We start from the raw sequence: 23,655 nt of genomic DNA on the forward strand, positions 1-23,655 counted from the left end.
GAATACTGGTTCTGGAATTAGATGTCCTGAGTTCAAATGTTGTTTACTCCCTGTGTGAAGTCACTTAACCTCCCTAGGCCTCATTTTTCTTTTTTGTAAAATAAGAGAGTTGGAAGAGATGACTTCTGAGGTTCTTTCCACCTCCAAATCTATGTCCTAAAATGGAGATATTATTCCTCATTCATGAGACACCAAGAAAATAGCTCTGGTCAGAGATGAGGGTCAATAGGGGACGTGGGATAATGAAACTAATATGGGACAATTAAACTAATATGGGACTAGGTTGTGATAAACCTTCAATAATAGGAAATCTTTAGAACTGATAAGAGATAGTAGGTTTTTAGCAAATGCATGACACAAAAAATAAAAAAATTTCAGAGCTAGAAAATATTATTTAAAGACCACTATGGCAACAGACAGACTGTAGGATCAACTGAGAGACAGGAAAAAAAGCCAATACAATACTTAAAATCTGCTGTGAAAGAGGATAACTAAAAGCTTGCTGCAAAAATCCGGGTATTAGGGGATGAGAACCTTTACCTAGTATGATGGCACCAGAGGTAGAGAGGAAAGGATATATTTGAATAACATTTTGATGACTGAAGTAAAAAAGAGAAAGTGGTATCACCATGGATAGAGTTAGGCAACTTTGGATGGTATGAGTTGGAAGATAAGAAATTAAGTTTTGAATTTACTGAATTTAAGCTTGTGGAAATATAATCAGATGGAAAAAATATAGAGGTAATTATATATATGTATATGTGTATATACATCTATATATATGTGCATATACATAGATATACATACACGTGTGTGTATGTATTATATGCCTAGGCTCAGACAATAGGACCCCACTAGAGATCCAGACTTCTTGATTATTAGCATAGTGATGATACTTGAAGACAAGAGAGTACAGGAGCAAAGAAATTCAGAGAATGAGGTAATTGCCTGAATTTAGCAAATGGGCAGTAATTAGTGACTTTCAGCAAAGCAGTTTCACTTTTCTTTGGTGGGGACAGAAGCCAGGTTTCATGAATTCTGTATAAACAGATTTTTATAAGCAGAAATGAAATAGTGATTCAGGATGGGGCAGGATCTTTTATTTCTTGTTTCCTTTAATCATGATACAGTAAAATTAGTCCCCATTCTTAGTCCCCCAAAGTCTTTGCTTTCCCTCCCGGTAAGAAACCTTTTGGTTGCTAGTTATCATATACACTTTATTCAGAGCCCTCAAGGAAAAGAAGGTCCAACTGAGGCTGCTGAAGTAGTTGTTCCCAAATGTTCCAAATTATTGGAGACCCTTAAAAACTCTATTAGCACATTCGTAATCTGAACTTTGAGGTACAGAGTGATCATATGCAGCATTCTAGGATCTCAGGGTATTAGAGGCAGCATAGATTAGTAAAAAGCATCCTGGGCCAGAGAGTTAGGAAACTATAGTTTTTACACTAGCTCTACTGAAAATCAACACCTGTGGGACCATAGACTAGTCTAGGGATGGGGAATCTATGGCCTTGAGGCCACATGTGGCCCTCCAGGTTCTCAAGTGTGACCCTCTGACTGAATCCAAGCTTCATTGTGACCTCAAGGTTCCCCACCCCTGGGTTAGTCATGTGACTTCTCTCCTCCCTAGGTACCTCATCTGTAAAATGAGAGAAGTGGCAGACTAGATTATCTCTAAGTTCCTTCCAGAGCTAAAATTTATGAATTCATTAATCTCTTAGGAAATACTACTCTTAGAAAATACTATGGTAAAACATACTTTAATAAATCAGAAAAGAGATATTTACATACATTTGTTATGAAACGATCTAATTTTGTATTGCTAAATCATGGCTCGTGTTTTGTGTTTATTCACTATGCTTCAGAGCATTGAACTGAAGTTAGATTTTAATCCTGATACTGTCACTACTTATATGACCTTGAGCAAGTTACTCTTTAGGCTTAATCTGTAAAATGAGACGTTGGATTAGAAGATGGGTAGGCCATTTTTAGTTCTGAAGACTGATTCTATGAGAAACATACCAGTATATTGGATCAAGATTGTTTTTTTTAACTCTATTACTTATGAAAATGATTGGCACCATGAAATGAATTGATTTTCATAGTGTCACCCAGTGAGTTATAGGATTAGAATTCATTGCCCAGAACTTGTACTAGACCTTAGTATTTTTCAGTCTACTGCGTATAAATATTTTTTGGAATTGTCTGTTGTAATTAGTTCTGTGTAAAAGTGATTATGATATAGACCTTGAGCAGGCTCTCTGATGTCAGTACTTTAGGTCTTGTTATTTCCTTGGTCTAGGTACTCCCTTCACTGACATGGAGGATAACCACTCTATAAAATAGTAGATGATCTTTGAGAGTTTCTGTGGCCAAAATATTAATCACTGTATAGTCAACCTGGCAAAGAAGTTGTCTAGACTTTGGTAGGTTGGTCCTTGGTCAATGGGCCTTTGACATGATGAGGCATCAAAGTAGTATTTTTATAAAAGCAGTGCACCACTCCTATTAAAATATTAATACTTTGACTTAGACATATGATATCATAAGCAAATTAAGGGAACATGGAAAAATGTACTAGTCAAATCTATAAATGAGGAAAGAGTTTATGACCAAACAAGGGACACAGAGGATCATGGGAAGCATAATGGATTATTTTGATTATATGAAATTGTAAAAAAAAGTTTTGTACAGACAAAACCAGTGCAGCCAAAATTAGAAGGAAAACAGGAAACTGGTGGGAAAGATTACACATTTCTCTCATAAAGGCCTCATTTCTCAAATACATAGGAAAATGAATTCAATTAGTAAATATAAGAACCATTCTTCAACTAATAGATGGTCAAAGGAGATTTCAGAAGAAGCAATCAAAGCTCTATAATTGTATGAAAATGTTCTAAATCACTAATTTTTAAGAGAAATGCAAATTAAAACAACCATATGGTGCCACCTCACACCTCTCAGACACTAATGCACTGACGGTTGTGAACTGATCCCATCATCCTGGAGAATAGTCTGGAACTATGCCCACAGTGCTATCAAAGTGTGCATACCCTCTGACCCAGCAATACCACTTCACTATTAAGTCTTTATCCCAAAGAGATAAGAGAAAAATAAAAGGACCTATACGTACAAAAAAATATTCATAACAGCTCTTTAGGTGGTGGTAAAAAAAAAAAAAAGGAAACTGAGGAGATGCCCATCAGCTGGGGAGCGGTTAAACAAGCTGTGGTATATAATTGTGACCAGGGGGAATAGTTTCATAAAAACTTAGGAAGATATGTGAATTGATGCAAAGTGAAGTGAGCAGAACCAGAAACCTGTACACAGTCACAACAATACTGTATTAATATTCAGCTGTGAAAGAATTAGCTACTCTGATCACAGTGACCACAGAGACTAAGCTACCATGATCCTAGACAGTTTGGAAGGACTCATGATGAAAAATGCTTTTGATCTCCACAAAGAGAACTGATCAGCTCTGAGTGCTAATTGAAGCATAATTTTTCCACTCTATTTTTCTTGCTTTGTTTTTGCAACGGGGCTAATATGGAAATATTGCATGCATGGTTCCACATATATAACTTGATACATTGCTTGCCTTCTTCATGAATAGAGGAAGGACTCGAAGAGAGAATTTGGAACTCACAATTTTAAGAAATGAATACTGAAAATAAATAGTTAAAAATATATTAATACTTACCACAGAACTGAACACATAGTAGACATTCCTTAGATCATTTAGCTATTGCTCTAATGTTGATGACTCAACATCTGCCCCATATCATCCATAAGACAACGCCTTTAGAAAAAGCTGCAAGTACAACTGAATCTCTATAAATCAAATACTTGGAATAGTTCATTTCATGAAATTTGGTAATTGACCGTCACCGCAGCATTTCAGGCTCAGTTGTTTTTGATTGGTGCCGTTTAGTGTAAGAAATCCTCATCAGCATTGCATCTTCTGAAAATGCATTCTCTCTTGTGGCATTAACATGTTGGAATCTATCAAGTGAATGCTAAGAAATGTGTGAAAAGAGTAAATGCAGGTTTTGATCAGCTTGCTTTTAAAGAGAACATAGAATAATAAGCATGCAAATTTGTTTTTTTTTCCTCTCTTGAAGGAACATTTGAAAGAACAGCTGTTTTCGATGAATATACCAGAGGAAAACACATTACCCACCAGACCTTTAAAAGTGACCTTGAAGAGCCTGGAAAAGCAGCCTCCTGCCTTTAACCCTTTTCAGGTGTACAAGTGGTTTAGTGAAAAAATTCTGGATCAGGTATGTAGAGAGTAATCATCATTCAACAAAGATTTGGCATGCACCTATTATGTGCAAGGGTCTGGCTATGAATAGAAATGAAGATTAAAATGATAACTAAGTATTTTAGTGGATCCGTGACCACATGTATGTAGGGTGCTATCTCCAACAAAGCATATTGCAAGCTATCTGTACCTTCTTTGAAAATTAAAATTATATATTCATTTTCCCCCTCGTGCTATTTGAGTGCTATAAGAATCCTTCCTGCTGTTAATTATTTTGTGTATGTATGTGTGTATGTGAGTATACGTGTGTCATGTGTCGTGTGTGTGTGTGTGTAGCTTGTTTGTGCTTATTTGTTTGGTTTTGTCATTCCCCTTAGATTGTGAGTTCCTTGAGGGCAGATAAGGTTTTTTGTTTCTTCTTGTATCCCTAGTGCTTATCACTGTGTTTGACACCTAGTAGGTGCTTAATCAATATTTGTTAATTGCCTTTTGACTGGCCCAAGGAACTTCAGTTAGGCGATAAAATTAAGCCAGTCCTTTTAAATCACTGATGTCTTGTAAACGACTGAATTATTCACTTTTGGTAGATAGTATATACAGTTTTATGTGTTTAAAAATGATCTTGACAATCGTCTTGAAAGTAGATCATAGAATTTGGCATAGACATTATTTACACAAGTGGTCATTTAAAATGAATGAATTTACTTTAAAAAACTCAATATTGAAAACAATGTATGTTTAAATACATAGTTAATTGTCATCTCATAAAAATTATTTAAATCACATAATCAGGGGTTACATTAAAATCATAACCCAAAATACTAAAAAAAAAAAAAGCAGAAATCGGATGGCAATTTTGATTCCAGCTTAATTCACAATTTAGGTATCTCTTTTTCAAAGTCTCTTGACAAATCATTTGAACTGGCATGACAGAAAAAAAGGATTGCTTGACCTAGAGCTCTAATGAAAAAAATTTAAAACATTGTCCTAATTTGGGATGCAGATAATATTTTTATCATGCCTGTTACAGCTCTAGCCTACATTCATCAAAACTGTAGAATAAGACCTTCAGATGCTGACAACTCAGGGCAGAATTCTTCTACTGTATGACAGGATTGTAGGGCTCGATTAATCAGCAGGTGACAAGGGATAGTTCTTGTTGGAGTCTAAAAACTGGCCTAAACTGGTATTATTATCAGAACTATTTGGTTTTCTAGAGCAGAGAGCTGCTATAATAGTGGGAAACCAGACATGTTCTGTCTATATAAATTTCAGATTGCATAAAATAATCTTAACCGTTAAATTATTTCTTCATTTAAATAAGCATTATTTTATCAAATACTTTTACAAAGCTATTATACAAAGTCATTTATCTCTATACTTGGATTTCAGATTATCTAATATATTTTAAAAAGGGAATTATATTCTTATTTTTGTAACCATCTGTTTACTGTATTTCCTTTTGAAAAATAGACAATACTAATATGGCACACTAATTAAGATATAGCATAAAGCCAGATTTCTAACTACCTCAAGTTTTTCTTGATAAAACTTTTTGCTGACACCAAAAAAAATGTAAATTGGGAGGATACATAAAAAGTTGCCAATTATTTTGCTTTTCAAGAGTCAACCTTTCAGAGAAAGTAGTTGGGCATAATGCCATTAACAGTTGGAAGAATAACGACTCAAAAATTGATTTATCTTTTCATAAATAATGGCTACATCCTCAAATGGATTTATAAATTAATTGCTGTCTTATTGGAATAAAAACCTTCTTCTGTGGGCATGATTGATATCATCTGTCTAAGTCCTTGTTCTAGACCCCCCTCCTTCTTAGTTAGTCTATCACAGCTGGAGCTTTAATTTACTGATCGTATTAACTCTGATTAATAACTAACAGTAGCTTCTTCTCATATGTCAACAGTCAGCCATAACTAAATGGGACTGGAATTGGTCAAACTTGCTGCCAAGTTATCTGGGACTGAATAAGACGACCTTCGGGGCACTGCTTAAGAACAGGTAATTTTTAAAAAGATTTGAGGGGAGCCTTGTTGGGAAAATTGACTCTTTAATATTTACATTTTTAGCAGTATGCTTTTGATAGATAAGAAAAATTAATGTGGGGATTTTTAGAAATTATAATAGTCAAAGTTTACTTTGGAAATAACTTGAAATGTTTTAACCCCCACCCATCAAGTATTTGCAAAGGCCCGTTGACATACTGTAAGAATTTTTATAAAGTGAAATTCTAATACGTTGTATACCAGTGGGATTTTATCAGAAGTGCCAATAAGTTATTTTGAGAGTATCACTCAGAGCAACGTACTTCATATCCCATTCAAATAGTATATCAATACAGTGCTTAACAATCAAGTACAAGAAAAGATGTGGAAGCCAAAAGAACCTTATAGACAAAAGAACTTCTAGAAGATTTATTAAAATAAAGATATGTAGTCTTCATGTGGAACACAAATATATTTACATTATTTTACTAGTATATGATTTTTTTCATGTTTTATATCATTTCCTGTAGAATTTCATACTTTAAAAAGCTCACCTTTAGTAAAAGAAAAAGCGTAGACAGAGAGCACTTTGAAATAGGATTAAGGAAAGTAAAATAGAACACCTTCTGAAAGATCTTAGTATTTGGATATATTTCACAGACTGTGGATGCAGTGTCCTGTCTGTCTGGTTCCCTCGGGCTGGTTACGAGAGGAGCATGGTATGGTAGGCAGAGTGCTGAAATGAATGTAAGATGTGAGTTACTTAGGAGCTTTATAACTTCTTCATATATAAAATGGTATAATATTTTAAACGGTATTTGCTTATTTTAAATGTTCATTTAAAAAAATAGAGCTCCAAACTGTCTCCCTCCAGCCCCTCCCCCACTCACTGAGAAGTCAAGGAATATTATACAAAATGAGTGTATTACTTGTACAAACGTCTTTGTGAAAAATACTTTGAAAATTGTAAAGTTCTATAAAAGAAGCTTTCTTTGGAATATTGAATTTGTTCTTAGTCTACCATAAATTTATTTTGATTTTTTAATTGTAAATTTATTTTATTTAGTCATTATTTTCTTTCAAAGGCATATCCGTAATGGCAACATAATGGAATTTTCAAATCATCTTTTGCCATACTTCAATGCACTTTGGAAAGCAGAACATTGCAGATGAGTTTCTGTAACCACTGTTAAACTAGAAAAATTTGGAGTGGACTGGTGTTGCTTTTTTAGTCAACAGGGGGTGCTGTGGGTATTTGCCAAACTGCCTATTCCTCTTGGTCAGGACTTTGACAGACTTGCTTGTCATGGACTCCTAAGTTTGGACAGATTCTGATGTCTGTTGGTGTCTGTGTTCACTAGTCAAATCTCTTCAATGTACCCCCCCCCCCCCATTCTTGCTAGCCACTCTTCTTCCAGTCCCTTGTGCTTGCTTTTATTCATGTCACAGTTGTCAAGTTCATTCCTCTAGAAAGTATTTAGTTAGTGGTAAAGGAACCATAAATGTACTGATATCAGAGCATTAATCATGACTACTCCAGACTGTGCCTTTGATTTAGCCCATCCCACCCCCTCTATGTATGCATCGTGGAAGACAAAGAAGCTGGAGGTGCAATTTGTAGTCCCTTACCTCTGGAGCTTTGCAAAAAGCAATTTGCTCATGACCAAGAGCATTCCCTCAGCTTCTTTGTTACCTGAGCACAGGAGTGCCTCAGGGTTTCTCTTGTGTGCTGCTGCATTAGCAGGTGTGACCACCATCAATATCACCTTCTTTCACGTTTTGGCTCATCTCCCCAACACTTTTGCCTACAGACCCTCTTTCCCAACTTTCCTATTACTTCAAGGGTACCACCTTTCTCCCAGTCACTCAGGCTTGAATCTCAGGGTCAGCTCCTGGCTCACACTCATCCTTCCTATCCAGAGCCTTGTCTTTTCTACCTTCAGAGTGTGAGTGGTATAGATCCACTTTAGATCCATTTCCCTCCACTCATATAGCCACCATCTTAGTCTAGGCTGTCATTACCTCTTGCCAGGACTATTGATCTCTCTGCCTCAAGTCCTTTCTCCACTACAATCCATCTTCCTCTCAACTTCCAAATTGATTTTCTTAAAAGCACTCCCTGTTAACTAAAATTTTCCTGGTTATATCATCCCCACCTACTCAACTCAAAAAACTAAATGATTCATGTTCAGCCATTAGTAGGTTTAAGTTTCCTTTACTACTCTAATGCTTTCTAAAATAATGAACAGGATAGAAGTGATATGAAAAAAAATGTGTGGAAGGAACTAGAAGTAAGGGGAGGGGCTAGTAATTGATGCTAAAGTCTAACCCAGGTGAGCAGCTGGGGAAGGGGAGAGTTGGGTTGCTCAGTCTCAACTGCCATATCTTTCTTGTCTTTCAGTATTTTCCCTTTCTTGCGTCTCAGCCTTCTCATTGGTTAACTATATCCCTGGATGAGGTCATCACCAGGTTGGGTAGCAACACATTCCCTTAACTGTGTCATCAAAATCATGTAGCAACTTTATTAAGATGCATCTGCAAAAAAAAAAAATACTCTGATGAAAAAAATGACTTTTCTCACCCCCTGGAGCAGAAAAGAAAGAAAAAAATGCAATAAAATTTATTGAGGTTACTATACAATGTGCAATATTTCCCAACCCTTTTTATTCTTTAATACTCTGTCAGATGGGTTGTTTTCAGTAAATGCTTAATAATGATGTAGAAGTGAAAAGGGACCTTGATCATCATCTACATCAACCTTATCAGTCTGGATAAGAGGAAGACCCACAGAGGTGAAGAGATTTGTCCAAGATTGCTGGAGAGAGCCACAGAGGTGGGATCCACTCTCATTTCTTTGGTTAGAAATCCAGCAAGTGGTTTTCCCAACATAATCATGCTGCTTAATTCAGTTCAGCTTAGCACACATTTATTAAACACCTACTTCTTCCTGCAAGTCACTCCCATGAGTGCAGGGGAGATTGAGTTCGATTTGAGACAGACTCTAGTCCCAAAGTGCTTACAATTTAATGAAAGGAAAATAATTAAAAGAAAAAGGAAGGAAAAGGCAAATAGAGCAGGATAGGGAAAAAATAGGAAGCATGAAAGAGAATGAGGAGAAAGAAGAAGGAAGAAAAGTTTTAAAAGGTGAGTAGAGAGAGAGCAAAAGAACAGATAAGTCTCTGCTTTTGAGTTTTTAAATAATTTGTGAGAGTTAGTTTCTATATAAACAGCTAAGATTTATTGACAAGAATAACTATATCCTTTTAGGAATTCCGGACCTACTCTCATCTTCAAGAATGTTACTTATTAGAGAATTATTTCTTCAGTGTAGCTAACCCAATATTGTCATTAAGGTCACTATTCTGGGGTATCCCTTCAGTTCTCTTCACTGCTATTGAACTCATTAAATTGTGAATCTTCAAAAATGGTCTAATCCATGATTCCCTAGATGACTTCTTCACTTCTGACCCTGAGGTCTTCTCACAGTAGCAATGCTTCCACCTCTAAGTCTTTGCTAAAAATTGAGGAAGCACCCATGCCAACATGATCATTTCAAATCTGACCCAGCCCATGATTACCAGAATTCCTTTCCCATCTTGTCCCCTTGTGCAAATATCATCCAGCTGTTTTCCTTTCCCCTTATGTGTTAATTTCTCCCATTAGAATATAAATTCTTGAGGGTAGGAACTGCCTTTTTTTTGTATTTGTATTTCTAGCTGTCTGCCTGAAGCAGAGTAAGTATTTAACAAATGTTCATTCTGTCTGTCCATCTATCCTACATCCATCCATCCATCCATCCATCAATCTATCTACAATGACTGACCTAGCAGAAAAGTAAAAGTTGGGAAGTATGAACTAGGTATTGACTTGGACATTAGCCATCTGTGTATTCTTGAGCAAATCACTTAACCTCTGTGTTTTCTAATGTGTAATAATAATTGCCCTGCCTACCTCATAGGTTGTTGTGAATATTTTTTAAATTAGATTATAAAATGAGAAAGATCTTTGAGAAGAAAATATTTAAAACTATTCAAAGAATGACATTAATGCTAACATTATTAAGTGATTTATATTAAATCAATAATAGTCAAAATAGCATTTAATTTATAGAACTATAGGATTTGAGTTGAAATAGACTCCTTTTGCCATATATGTAACACTGGTCTCTTTTGGTTCTCCTGACTGTTGCTTCTCATTCTCCTTTGCTGGATCATCATCTTTCTCTCATTGATTAAGTGTGGGAGATCCCCTCAGTTCTCTTTTGGTACCATTTTTCTCCTTTAGTAATCTTATCTACTCCCATGGATTCAAATCCACACATCTCCTAGCTGTAGTCATCGTAAACTTCAGTTCCATATTATTAGCTGCCTGCTGGAAATCTATCTGTATCATGAAGGCCTCTGAAACTCAAGATGTCCAAATTACTCTCCGATAGTATCATTAATTTATTTTAATTAATTATATTCATAATTATACATTAATTTATTGTGTGTGTATATACATATGTGTTTGTGTTTAAATATGTGTATATCTATCTGTTTGACAGACAGATATTTTCCCAAAACCATTAAACCTTTCTCTAAATTTACTTGCTTCTCTTGTGGGCACCACCATTTTTCTAGTTACCCAAGTTTGTAACTATTGAGTAATCTTTAGCTCACTGCTCATAGTTAATCGGTTAATAAGGTTTTTCGTATCTAACCTTTAAAAATCTCTCAATTCCTCCCTCTTCTGTAGTTACATCACATCACCCAAAAAATGCAGGAGCGTATTGTCTCTCATTTGTTCTGTTGTAACTCCTAATCAGTCTCTCTGCCTCCAGTCTCTCTCCTGGTTAATCACATCCTCCATATAGCTGCCAAATTGATATTGATATAACAGACTTGACTATGTCACTCTCCTCAGAAATCTTCAGTAGTTTCCCATTGCCTCTAGGATAAAAGACAACAATTTCAATCTGGCATTTTAGGTCCTTCATAATTTGGTTCTCATCTACCTTTCCAACCTAATTTCAAATTACTCCACTTCATATACTTTCCATTCTAATTAAACCAGCCTGCTGGTTCCCCCAAAATGACATTTCATCTTTCACCTCTGTGTCTTTGTAAAAGTTGTTCCTCATCCCTGGAATATGGTCTTTCCTTACCTCCCCCTAAGAAACCCATCTTCCTTCAGTTCCGCTACCCCCCTCCTCCTCCCTGAGACTTCTGATCTTCCCTTCCCTGAGCCCACTCACTCCCACCCCCAGAACTTTCTGCCTGTTGGCATTATGTTACATTACTTTGTATTTTCTTATCTTTGTACATATTATAATGAACTACACAGTCAAATATTTCCCAAGATCAGGGATCATTTCATTCTTGTCTTTTTATCCTCATTACCACATAATAAGGACATAATAAACTAATTATAAATCATCTAACTCAACCTCTCTTCCAATGCAGCAGTCCCTTGAATAGCATCTTGGACAAATGCTCATGGAGCTTCCACTCAACCAGAAGAAACTGCCAACCCCCAGTACACTAGATTATCTGTTTTTTTAAAAGTAAAAATATTTGGCAACCCAAACCTATTCAACTTAAAGAAAAAGAATTACATTTCATTAATATGAAATGCAAAGAAACATAAAAATGGACTTTGAATTAATTTTTATTTTTATATTTCTAATTATAAAAAATAAAGACTTTAATCATAATTGAAACTTTGAATTATATACTACATTTCAGGAATGAGTTTTAAATTAACTGAGTTTTATCATATTACATGAATAATTTATTTTTAAATTTTTATTTATTTGATAATACAGTTCCTTGAAAAATTCAGTAAAACTGCTTTAGTTGTATTACATCCTTATAATGATATATAGTCAGTTTTTGTGTTTTCACCAAATTGACTATATTAACCTATTATGTAGACCTATACTAATATCTAATATGCAAAAATATATCTATGAAATTGAAATTTTCATTTTAAAGTCTAATGTAATTTTGGGACAGTATTTGAAAATAATATGATCACAGGTTCTATTAGTGTAATAGATATAACTGATTAATTAAAGTACCAGACCATATTCTACCAATAAAAAGGAAGTAAAATTCTCTTTGGACGAGAGAAAAATTCTCTTTTTTCCAGTGTTGAACACAAATTTCAAATATTTACACAATATCAAATATGTGTCTGAAAACTGAAAAAATCAGCCAATTATCTAGATATTTCCAAGTATCCAGATGTTTAGTGTTTAGATGGGTGCAACATAAGGATATTTGACTAAACTTTTTCAGACAATTAACACTTTCCGTGTACTAAATGCTAGTGTAGAAGCGTGAATGAAAGAAGTTGACACATCCTCATAGAGTGTATAATTTACTTCCTTTGAGTTTCATAGTGAATATTTAAACAAAAATGTTGTATCTTGATAAAAATCATTTTTTTCAAGTTTTAAATGTAACACAAATCTGTCACTATCCTTTAAAAACCATTTCCCAGTGCAATAAATGTCCAGTAGGTCTAATGTAAAGCTTTGGGAAAAGAGCAAATTTAGCCAGTGATAATAGGTCAAATGCTCTTTCTCAGAAAAGGGCCATGAATTTTTAATAGCCACAGCCAGGACCTAATCTTAATAAGGATCTTAGATTTTAAAGTGTGATATGAAAAGCCTCCTACTCCCAATCACCACAGACTATGAGCTGTAATTGATCTGCCCTGGAAGGATGAAAGACTTTTGGGAGTTGTGTATTTCCTCCAGTATTCTTTCCATTTATTTTTAAAATGTAATTTATGGGAATCAGTTGAGATTGAGTTGGCAAGAATGAAATTGTTTTTAATCTATAAGCTAAGAAACATTTATTAGGAGTTTTTAAAAATAATTCTTTGTAGTATTTCAAGTTTTTAAAAGCATGGTTGTCTCAACTGTTTACATCTTTTAAATAATAAAGTAATAACCTTTTAAGCCCGGAAACTGAGATAACCCATTGTCCGAATAAACAAGGATACTGTTGCTGTCTCCATTTTCAGAAGACCACGCACTTAAGGATTATTTTTCCATTAATACTTAGTCAGTCATAGATAGTAAATAGTTCTTAAATACCTCCTATCTGCCACACTCTAGCTGAGCACTGGAGATACAAACTTTTAAAAAATGGGCGGAGGGGAGATTAGGACAGAATCTCCATCCTTAAAGATCTTGCAATCTAATGGGAGAAGACAGTACACAAAAAGAAGGTGAAAGGAGTTGGGGGACATGCCAGAGGGTACCTGTCAAGGCACATGATGGTCATAGAGTGAAAACTACATAGAGCGCTGATGGGAAATATTGTTAGTTAAAAAATTCTGAGCCCTCTATAAAGGGAGATTTAAGGAGGAGTTTATTGCTCCAGGCCTTCAACCCTCCAATCATAGGGGAGAGGAAACTGAGGAATTGTTGACTATCAAAGCTGACTCAGTCTCCACAAGGGTGAGATTTCAAGTGATGTCCTTCCCTGGAGAGGTTATGATGTTCAGGCAATCCAAGCCATTCTGATGTAGTTCTGGTGCCAGTCTGCCTTACTGTCCAAGTCTCTATGTGATGAATGTCATATATTTGTGCAACAAGTGGATGTGCAGCCTGTGGACAGTCATAGTTTAACAAAATACTTCTCCCAGGTCCACAAAATAGAATCTGTTCAACACCTCTTGAATTCTCTTTTGTTTTTGCCTAGGTTTGTTTATATCTAGGGGTTCCTGGACTTACACTCTTACTTTTCTCAAGGCTAAAAGGATACCTTTCATGGATACAATGGTATACAACACAGGAAGTCCGATCTAGTGTAGAAGTGTCAAATTCAAATAGAAGTGGGAGCCACAAACAGTAAACAAAGATACCACATTAGGCTTAGAAAGCTACATATTAACATTACTTAGGTTCTATTGTATTTTTATTTGTTTTGTTAAATATTTCCCGATTACATTTCAATACCTGTATGACACCTCTGGTGTAACGGAAGCAATTTGGAACTTGGAGATCTTCAATTCTAACCCTAGCTTGGTCATCAACTATGGCCTTCAGCCACTTTGCAAAGGGGATGATTATATCTGCCTTGCCCATCTAGGTTTTGTGAGGCTCAAATAAGATAATAGCTCTGTAAGATGTTTTGAAAGAAACAAAAGGATGACACAATAATGATGCTACTGTCCTGCCTTTGCATGGGTAGAGATTGGAAGCAATCCACACTCAAGTGCTGGATGTGGAAAGAGGACCGGCTGAGGGGGCTGAGTATTACGTGAATGTTAGGAGATGGAAGCTTTGAGTCTTCAGAATTATGGAATAAACAGTGTTAAGGAGGAAGAACAGAATCTGATCAGAAGCCTGAAGGTTGCAAGAATCAGTGCTTCTGACTGAGCCTCCTATGGTCTGATCTCAAGGTCCTTCGCTTTTCTGGCTGCTCCCTGGATGCTCTTCAGCCTTTCAATGTCCCTTCTAAAATGTGGCTGCCAGGGCTGAATTGATTTGGTCTGCCACTTCCTTCTCTGGAATACTATGACTCTCAGTGTACGCTAGGATTTCTTTAGGTTTTTTTTGTCTTTCATATATTAATGACCCATTTAGCTTCCGGACTCTGTAGTACAGTGGTAGGAGTACTAGACTTCAGTCAGCAGAGACCTGGAATCAAATCTCGTTTCTGATACCTACTAGCTGCCTGGACTGCAGTTTCCTTAGCTGCAAAATAAGAATAATGGTACCTGTAGTATTTCTCTCTTAGGGCTGTTATAAGGATTAAATAAGATTATTTACCTAAAACATTTTATTTGTGCAAAAGAAATATTACCCTTTTTTTCTCACAGTTCATTAAAATTTTCAGATCTTTTTCAAATGATTTGCTACCTGGCCTTACCTCCCCAATTTCATTTTTGTGAAATTGGTTTTTAAGGGCAAGACTACTTGCTTTTACCCTTTTAATTTCTTCTCATTAGATCTGGTGCAAACTTCTCACTTGTCAGGACATTTTTTGCACTCTGACTTTGTCTTCCATTACGTAAGCTATTCCTAATTCCTAATATTGGACTGAGTACAGATCCTTTAATATACCATCCTGCACCTTTTGAACAATAGTAACTGGAAAAGTTACTATAAAAGTGACTACAAAAAGTTACTATAAAAGCTAGAAATGGTGGGTCCAGAGGGCGGGGAGCAATCTTCCTCTTCTCTGCTAAGGAGGCAATCTTACTGGGCTTATGCATTTCAAAGGAAGTGTGATCTCTACTGAGAAGGATTGGGCCTCTTTTTTCCTATTCACTGTATCACTCCATCCCCACCCTGGAACTCTGGGGATGATTTACTTACTACTTAGGTTCGGGCTCAAGTCTAAGGTCTCCTCCAGGAGGGGTTAGAAAGGTTCTCAGTGTTCAATATAAATCTGTTATAGGACAGATATTTATTTCCTACACACAAAAGAAAGCCTAAACACAAAATATTCCTAAGCATGGTCTGACAGAAAAACTGCCAGAAAAAAGTCAGGTTGACTTTCTCTTTATTTTTTAAACTTAGAAAACAACAACAACAAAAAAAACCCGGTAAAACAAAAATTAACTTGGAGGGAGAATACTTTTTTTAAAAAAAATTATACCTTTATAAAACTCATTACTGTATTATCATACATTAATATTTTTGCAAATTTTAGACTTCTTCAGATTTCTTAGCCTTCCCCTTTTGACTTCATAACAATGGGTGCTTTTTTGCTAAAAGGTATAGAAAATGCCAGTGGGAAAATTGAAAGTGAAGCCACTTGATAGAAGCAAACCCCTGTAAATTAGCTACAGCTCTTTATCAAAGCGAGTCTGAAGAAATGTTTAAGGCTTGGGGCTCTGACAAAATAGTTACTGGAATATAAATAATGATTTATACCTTTCGATTCAGCAAATTTTCCATTATGTGAGATAAAGGCTGTTTCAAAGGTTCAGAAAACTTTGCTTAAGTAACAAGCAATCCATGTGTCATTTCCACATGTTTACTTTTGATGTTATTTAAGGGTAAGTATGGTAATTACACATCATCTTTTTAAATGATAATGGTGCTTTTCTCTGTTTCTAGCTATTAGCTTCTTGCTATCCTCTACTTTAAAATGAATGACAAATAGGAAATGAATCAGTGATTGTGTTTGATAAAAGAAAATAAACTAAGGAAAACTCTCTTCCCTCATTCCTGGTGAATCTCCAGACTGTAGTTCCAATATTGTTTTCTTCCTCACTGGAGCAGATTTATGTTGTTTTCTTTTCTCCTCACCTTGTTTACTCCAGAATAATTCCTAAGAATTGTCGAACTGAAAATAATCTCTAAAAGCAGTTGAGTGCTGAGCTATTTTAACCATCTAAATATACTGCATATGAGTTTGGCTTAGAATTGAGCAAACACAATTAAATATGACTGCAGGAACAGCAGAAGGGGTGGTGGTGGCAGATTTCTAGCTAGTACTTTGGGGACTTTCCAGGTGGATGACAACCACAGATCTGAGGGAAACCAGACTACAAAATGTGTTCGTAGAGGGCTGTCTATCTGATTTGTAAATTATTATTAATAATAATATACCTTATATTTGTATCTATAGTTTTCAAAGTTGCATTCAGATTCTTTTGAATTAAACATGTTAGTGGGCTGGTAGGTAGAAAATGGGAATATTGTCCTAGACTGGAAGAGGAATATATTTCTAAAAGCAAGGCATAGTTTGCTATCCATGCCAGAGCAGCCTCACCATTAGTATCATGTTTTTATTTTCATAGAGCAGGAGATTCCTGATGAAGCAGCAGGTTGGCAATGCCACAGTGTTTCCAATGAAAGGGAGAAATGGGCCCCTTCGATTCTGGGGCAGGTGTAATAAGAATGAATTATGAAGATCTCTGGACTTTCCATGCAGGGCCCCACCCCCACCCCTCTTGCCACACTCATTTTTCCTTAATTCCAAAGGGATAGATCACAAATTAATGGATTCCCAGACATCATCATTGTATGCATTTAAAGAAGTATTGGATCAAGATGGCATTTTTCTTATGGTGTGATTCTTTGGGAACAATTATTGATTGGAGTGAGGGCATTTATTTTTAAATGGCTAAATATAACACTTTCATTCAACAAGTATGTATTAAATGTCTCTTATCTGAACTGTATTTTGTTCCTCAATATGGAGCAGAGTACACGTAAATGAAACACAGAAACCCACCACTAAATGCAAATTATTTTTATTTTGTAGTTTACATGTAAGAATATATAGATGGTTAACAACATTATATATAGTTATGATAATCAATTAATGATTTCTCCATTGCAATTACTTATAAGTAATATAATTATTTATTATAATAAAATAATATCCCATATCTAATAATTATTTTCATCACTTTGACCATTAACATCTTGAGTTTGTCACTTTTAGCACCAAAATGGAAAGGCAGAGTACTGTAGTAGAGCATAAGATTTGAGTGGAGTTTTGAACTCGGAAAGTGAAGGTTCTTGTTTCTGCCATTTGTTAAGTGGTGTGGCTTTTGGCTCAAGTTCTGGCTCGACCATTTAATAAGATGCATGAATTTGGGTGAATCAGGTCACCTGTGAGCCTCAGCTTCCTCAATGACTGGTCTCTATGGTCCTTTCCAACAGTCCCAGAATCTCTGATCAAAAAGTGTTCTCTCTCTGACAGGCCAGCAATTAATATTACTCTTTAGCAGCTTGAAATTCATATTCTGCAACTTCAGAGCACCTGGATCCCTTTAGGAACTAATCCAGGATAGCTTCCAGCTGAAAATAAATAATAATGCTAACCATCGTCATCATCATAATCACAGCTAACAGTTATATAGCACTTTAAAGTTCATAAAAATACTTTACATGTATCTCACTTTAACCTCACAACAATCCAGGGAGGAAGGTGCTATTCTTATCCTCATTTTATAGATGAGGAATCTGAGGTAGAATGAGGTTAAGAGACACCCAGAATCATGCAGCTGGTAAGTCTTTTGGACTCAGGTTCAGCACTCTAGCCTCTTAACTTTATTCAGGCAAGACATTATAAAAGAGTTGGTACTTGATCAGGACCTTGAATAATGCAAGATCTTGTTGATCCAAGAAGCAGGGCATGAAAAAGAGGGATATTCCATGTTGTGTGAATGGTATGAACAAAACATGAGAGTAGGAAACAACTAACTGTGCATATTTAGGGAATAGTGTTTATTGATATTGCCTTGGGTATAAGGTTCCTATTGCAAAGCATTAGAAGATACAGTTGGAAGACTAGGCTAAGCCTTTATGGTGAAGAGTTTTAAATGACAGACTAAGAATTCTGGATTTTATGCATTAATAATGAGAAACTGCTTAAGATTTTTGAGCATGAGAATCAGTCAATCAAGAGGTATTTATTAAGGATTTACTATGTTACGTACCAGGTTCTATGCTAAGTGCTAAGGATACAATGAAAAAGCAAAACCAGCTACTACCCTCAAGGATCTTACATTCTGATGGGGGAGACTATTCATATATTAATGAATAAGTATGTATTTATGCATATATGTGCTTTTATATGCTCTGACTATATATAATATATAGATCACATACATATATATATCAAAACATACATCTTGTATAGTCAGAGCATATATTCACACATATCATATCCTAGAGGAGAAAGCGCTTAAGAAAAAGAGACAAGGATTCCAAGAGTCAGATATTGGGAGGGGAGAGTATCCCAGGTCTGGTGAACAAGTGCAGTGGTATGGAGATGGGGGATAGAGAGTCAGCCAGTATGACTATACTGTAGAATATAGGGAGGGGAGAGTAGAATGTAAGACTGGAAAGGTAATTCTTACTGCTTAGGCTTTGAAGAGCTTTAAATAACAAACAAACAGGTTCATATTTTATTAAGATAAAAGGAGCTTTTGAATTCTATTGGGCCGTAGGGGTCCGGGGTGGGGGGGGGTGGGTTGTGATGGTGATGCATGGTCAAATTTATGATGTAGGAGAAAGACTTTGGCCGCTGAGTGGTGAGTGGATTGGAATAGAGGGAATACCTGAGGCAAGGGGACCAGTTAGAAGTCTGTCTCTTTGTTAGCATACATACAGGGTAGTAACTTTTTGAGCAGTGAAATAGGACAGCCATTGTATTGGAGGAGAGAAGGGGATGTTGTAGAGAAATGACAAAATTTGACAACTGATTAGATATGTGTACAGAATGAGACAGAGGAATTGAGGATGAAACTGAAGTTTTAAGCCTGAGTGACGGGAGGATGGTGGTTGCTTCAACAGTAATAAGGAATTTTAAATGGGGAGGGAGAATATAATGAGTTCTGTTTTGAACCTGTTGAGTTTAAGATGTCTAAGGGACATACACTTTGAAATATCTAACAAATATTTAGTAATGTACAATTGGAGTTCAGGAAAGAGACTAGAGCTTGGAATCGTTTCAATAGAAATAATTGAACTCGTGGGAGGTGATTAGGTCATCAGGTAATTCAGTATAGAGAGAACAGAGAAGAGGACCCAGAATAGATGCCCACAGGTAGTTAACATGACATAGAGGAAGATGCAGCAAAGCAGAAGAAAAATAACCAAGAAGCAGTCAGATGGGGAAGGGAAGAGAGAGTAGTCACAAAAACCAGGATTATCAAGGAGAGGTCAACTCTGTCAAATGCTTCAGGCGTGTCAAGGAAGAGGAGGATGAAGAAGAGGCTGTTAGATCTGGAAACTTTGGAGGAAGCACTTTTGGTTTGGTGGTGAGGTTGGCAGCCAGATTAACAAGGGTTTAAAAGAGAGTTGAGAGAAATGAGGCACTGATTCAATTAAAAACATGGTTTTAAGATTTATTTTACTTCACTGTTCATTACTAAGGGCTAGGGATGGAGTGGGACAGAGAAGAAAAAGTGTAAAGGTAGGATTTGAACTCAGTCCTGCAGCTCCAAGTGCAGTAAGTACTCTTTTCCCTGTACCTTGTTGTCTAATCTGGAATTAGGCATTCTTATTTTTCCTGAGTAGACAGTCTAAACTCTTGAATGATGATGCTTCTTCAGGAGACTGGTGTTCTAGGGTTTGATGTAAATAGCACTGTCATCTACAAACAGGAAAATCTGAAGGATCTCACTATGTGTATAGGGAATCCTTTTTTCGACTTGGATACCACTTTGATTATCTTCATGACAGTGGTGACTACCTTTGCCAAACATACACCTCCCTGCTTTCACTTAGCCAGATCATGAATAAGGTTATCTTAGTTTTTTATATGCTACTAAGGATCTAGTATAATTTCAGGGTTTGAATGGGAGATACCTTGTCATAACAGGGCCTTGCTCTACCAAATCATATACTGTTTTTTTTAATAGTCAACAAATAAGCAGAGGGAGAGCTTGCGTTTTCTACATCTTTGGTCAGTTATATAATGATAAATGTGAGTTCTGCTATGCAGTAATGCTTGCTAAGATCTAACTGTTCTCTCCTAATACCCTTATTGAGGCTGCCCCCAATGAATACATAGGTATTCTCATGAAGATTTTATGTAGATGGGAAAGTAGGAATATAAGTCAATATGTTCTGTTTTTCTCTTTTTTACAGTCTCTCCCTCAGAGAGTTTATCCATATTATGCTTGCAACTATCTTTGATGAGAACTGTAACATTTCTATATATAGTCCTTCCTTCTCACCTGACTTCCAGTTTCATGTCTTCTGTTAAGTAATGAATAGTTCCACTTGGATTTCCTTTCTCTCCTCAAATTCACCATTTCCAAAATCATATTTGTAAACTTAACCCCAGAAACTGATTCCCCTTCCCAATGTCCCTCCTCCTATAAATGCCACAGCCTCATCTAGAAGCTTTAGCTGTCCTTTTCATTCTCATTTTTCATCTTTGGTATGCTATTATTCATTAGATCCTATTGATTTTTTCTTTCTAAAGATCATCTTTCTATCCATCTGTTTTTGCCCTTATTCTAACTGCTTTTTCTTTATTCTAGGACCTACTTCTAAACGGCCGAGGCCCTGTAGGGTCTCATTGCTAGAGGTTCCTAGCTGGTCTTCCTAATTCCATCTTCTGCTTTCTAGAATTTAGCCTATATACCCCCTGTCAAATCAATTCTCCTTAAACACTACTTTCCTTTAGAAGGGACCTTAGAGATCAACTGGTCCAACACTCTCATTTTACAGATGAAAAAACTGAGACCCAGGGATTAACTAATTTGACTAAGAACACAAGTAAAAAGAGGAAGAGCTGGGATTTGAACCCAGGTCCTCCACTTCTAAATTCAGTGCTTTTGTCAATGCACTGCTCTGCCTCACCCTCCACTAATGGCCTACTCCAATGCTTCATAGAGTGCACAAATTCTGATAGCTGCTCCAAAGTTGGAAATTCTTCATATGTATTTCCATCAAATATGCCTGTTGTATCAACATCCACCCCACTAAGTTCAAAAGGAACTTTAAAAATCCTTAAAAAAGGATTTTTAGGTGGCAGAAACTCAGTTGCAATAGCCTCAGTGAGAGGAGTTCCCAAACTGATGAAATTAAAGATCTTTGGAGTATTGAGACAAGTAGGGACATTTTCAACGTGTCCCTACTCTGTTCAGAAACATGTTGGCTTCTTGGTACCTATAATATAAAATCTAAATTATTTTGATTCATCCTCAAAACCCTCCATAGTCAGACCCCACTCTACCGATCCAGTCTCTACCCTGCTCCCTCCTCACCTCTTCTGCTTCACACTTCTTCAGTTACAGTCAAGATGATTCCTGCAGTGTCCCGTCTTATCATGCTTCTGTATTTTAGGCTATGGCTGGCAGGTATGTCTAGGAATAGAAGACAGGATGGTATAATTGGAAGGATAATAGATTTGGAATCAGAAGCATGGGTTCAAATCCTGACCTTGCTGGCAATTACTTACATGTTCTTGTGCAAGTCCAGTTCCTTTCTTCCATGTATTTGCCTCTCTCTCCCTCAGATTGTGCTGTCCCTCAATCATCACCTGTCCAATAATACTCATCTTTTAAAGACTTTAAACTTTAGGTAATTTCCTCCATAAAGTGTTTTTTGTGTACAATAAGAGTTCAGAGAAAGGGGAGATCAGTGAGAACTGAGGTAGGACCTTTATATTTGAGATATCCAATTTAGCACTTGGTCATAGATTGTTTTATGGTGTTTGTGAATTGTTTTATTTGTTAGGCTTCCTTTCCATTACTGGCTTTCCCAACTGGTAATACTCTCTTCCTCAAAAATGCTTTGTTATATATTTTGAATACATCTGTATAAGCCTTTTTTGCCTCCTCTGATAGAATGTAGTTCTTTAAGGTCAGGGCCTTTTTTTTTTTTGTCTTTGTTTTCCCAGCACCTAGTGTAGAATCTAGCACTGAGTATCGGTACTAAGTACTTCTGGACATATTCTAAGTTCCTTGAGGGCAGGAATCTTGTCTTAATTCTTTGTACTTCTTGCTCCCCCAGACTCACCATCCCCCATCCGTCATTGCCAGCAGAATGTTATACACACTATAGATATTGTTCAGGAAATACTTGTTAGCTGACTAGTGCCTAGTTGAAATTTATTTTGTCTCAGAATTACTTGTATTTCATTTTCCAGGCAAGTTCTAAATGAAAATAAATCTAAAAGACATACACAAATGTGCCATCAGGACGTGTTTGTATTGGGTTCTAAAATGTCATTTTTGAATGTAATTATGAATACAAAAGTTACCAGATTAAAAGATTAAAATCTGTTTTCATTTATTCCCTGATTTTTTTTTTTAGAAAAACAGCAGATAAAATTAGGGAAATAATAAACTCTCACTTTATAGGTGACCATGAAAAAATCGGAAGCCAGACAGAGAAAAAGAGAGGGCATGCTCCTTCCATTGATCTGTAAACTGCTAAATTTAGTAATCCATTCACAGAATGGATTATTTCAAATCAGTGAATCCCTCACTCCATCAGTCATAATAGATAAGGAGTAGAAAGTTGAGATGGTTTGACCTGCTGCCTACACGGATTTGGAAGGGAGTCAGTAACCTGGCTGAAGTCCTGCATCTTTGTCACACATCATTAGCCTAAACAACTCTCTCAGATACTTCGGTGTTATCCCTATGTTATCTTTGCCTATCTGATGCAGCCTGAAGCCTTTAACGAAACCCTAGAGATGCACCACTGAAAGACAGAGACATAACTGGTTTGAAAATAGCTTGGAGCTCTCTCCCTGTAGGGAATTGATTGACATTTTAATCACCTAATATTGTTATTATTTTAATATGCTAAATGTGTCCATTTGCTCTGTTGGCACAGATGGAAGTAGAATGGTCCATATTCCCCCAAATGTAGTATATTTATTAGTGTGGTTTCTCTTACCCCATTTATAAGTCCAGCAAAACTCAGATTTTAAAATGGGACTTTTTTTCAGG

The 23,655-nt window shown here is 36.2% G+C and overlaps 1 protein-coding gene across 3 annotated transcripts in view; it reads left to right on the forward strand.

Annotated features, from left to right (window-relative positions):
* The window catches only part of KIAA0825 (KIAA0825 ortholog), a 544,517-nt gene that overhangs the window by 272,730 nt on the left and 248,132 nt on the right, over positions 1–23,655 (forward strand). For 2 of the 3 annotated variants that reach the window (XM_072606108.1, XM_072606106.1), the window contains 2 exons: positions 4,128–4,286; positions 6,195–6,289. In XM_072606108.1, coding sequence (XP_072462209.1) covers positions 4,128–4,286; positions 6,195–6,289 — 254 coding nt within the window. Of the gene's footprint in view, positions 1–4,127; positions 4,287–6,194; positions 6,290–6,933; positions 10,866–23,655 lie in introns of those variants that run through there. The other variant, XM_072606107.1, reaches the window with a different exon arrangement.

The sequence above is a fragment of the Notamacropus eugenii genome, chromosome 4, assembly GCF_028372415.1.
Source record: "Notamacropus eugenii isolate mMacEug1 chromosome 4, mMacEug1.pri_v2, whole genome shotgun sequence".
Taxonomy (NCBI): domain Eukaryota; kingdom Metazoa; phylum Chordata; class Mammalia; order Diprotodontia; family Macropodidae; genus Notamacropus; species Notamacropus eugenii.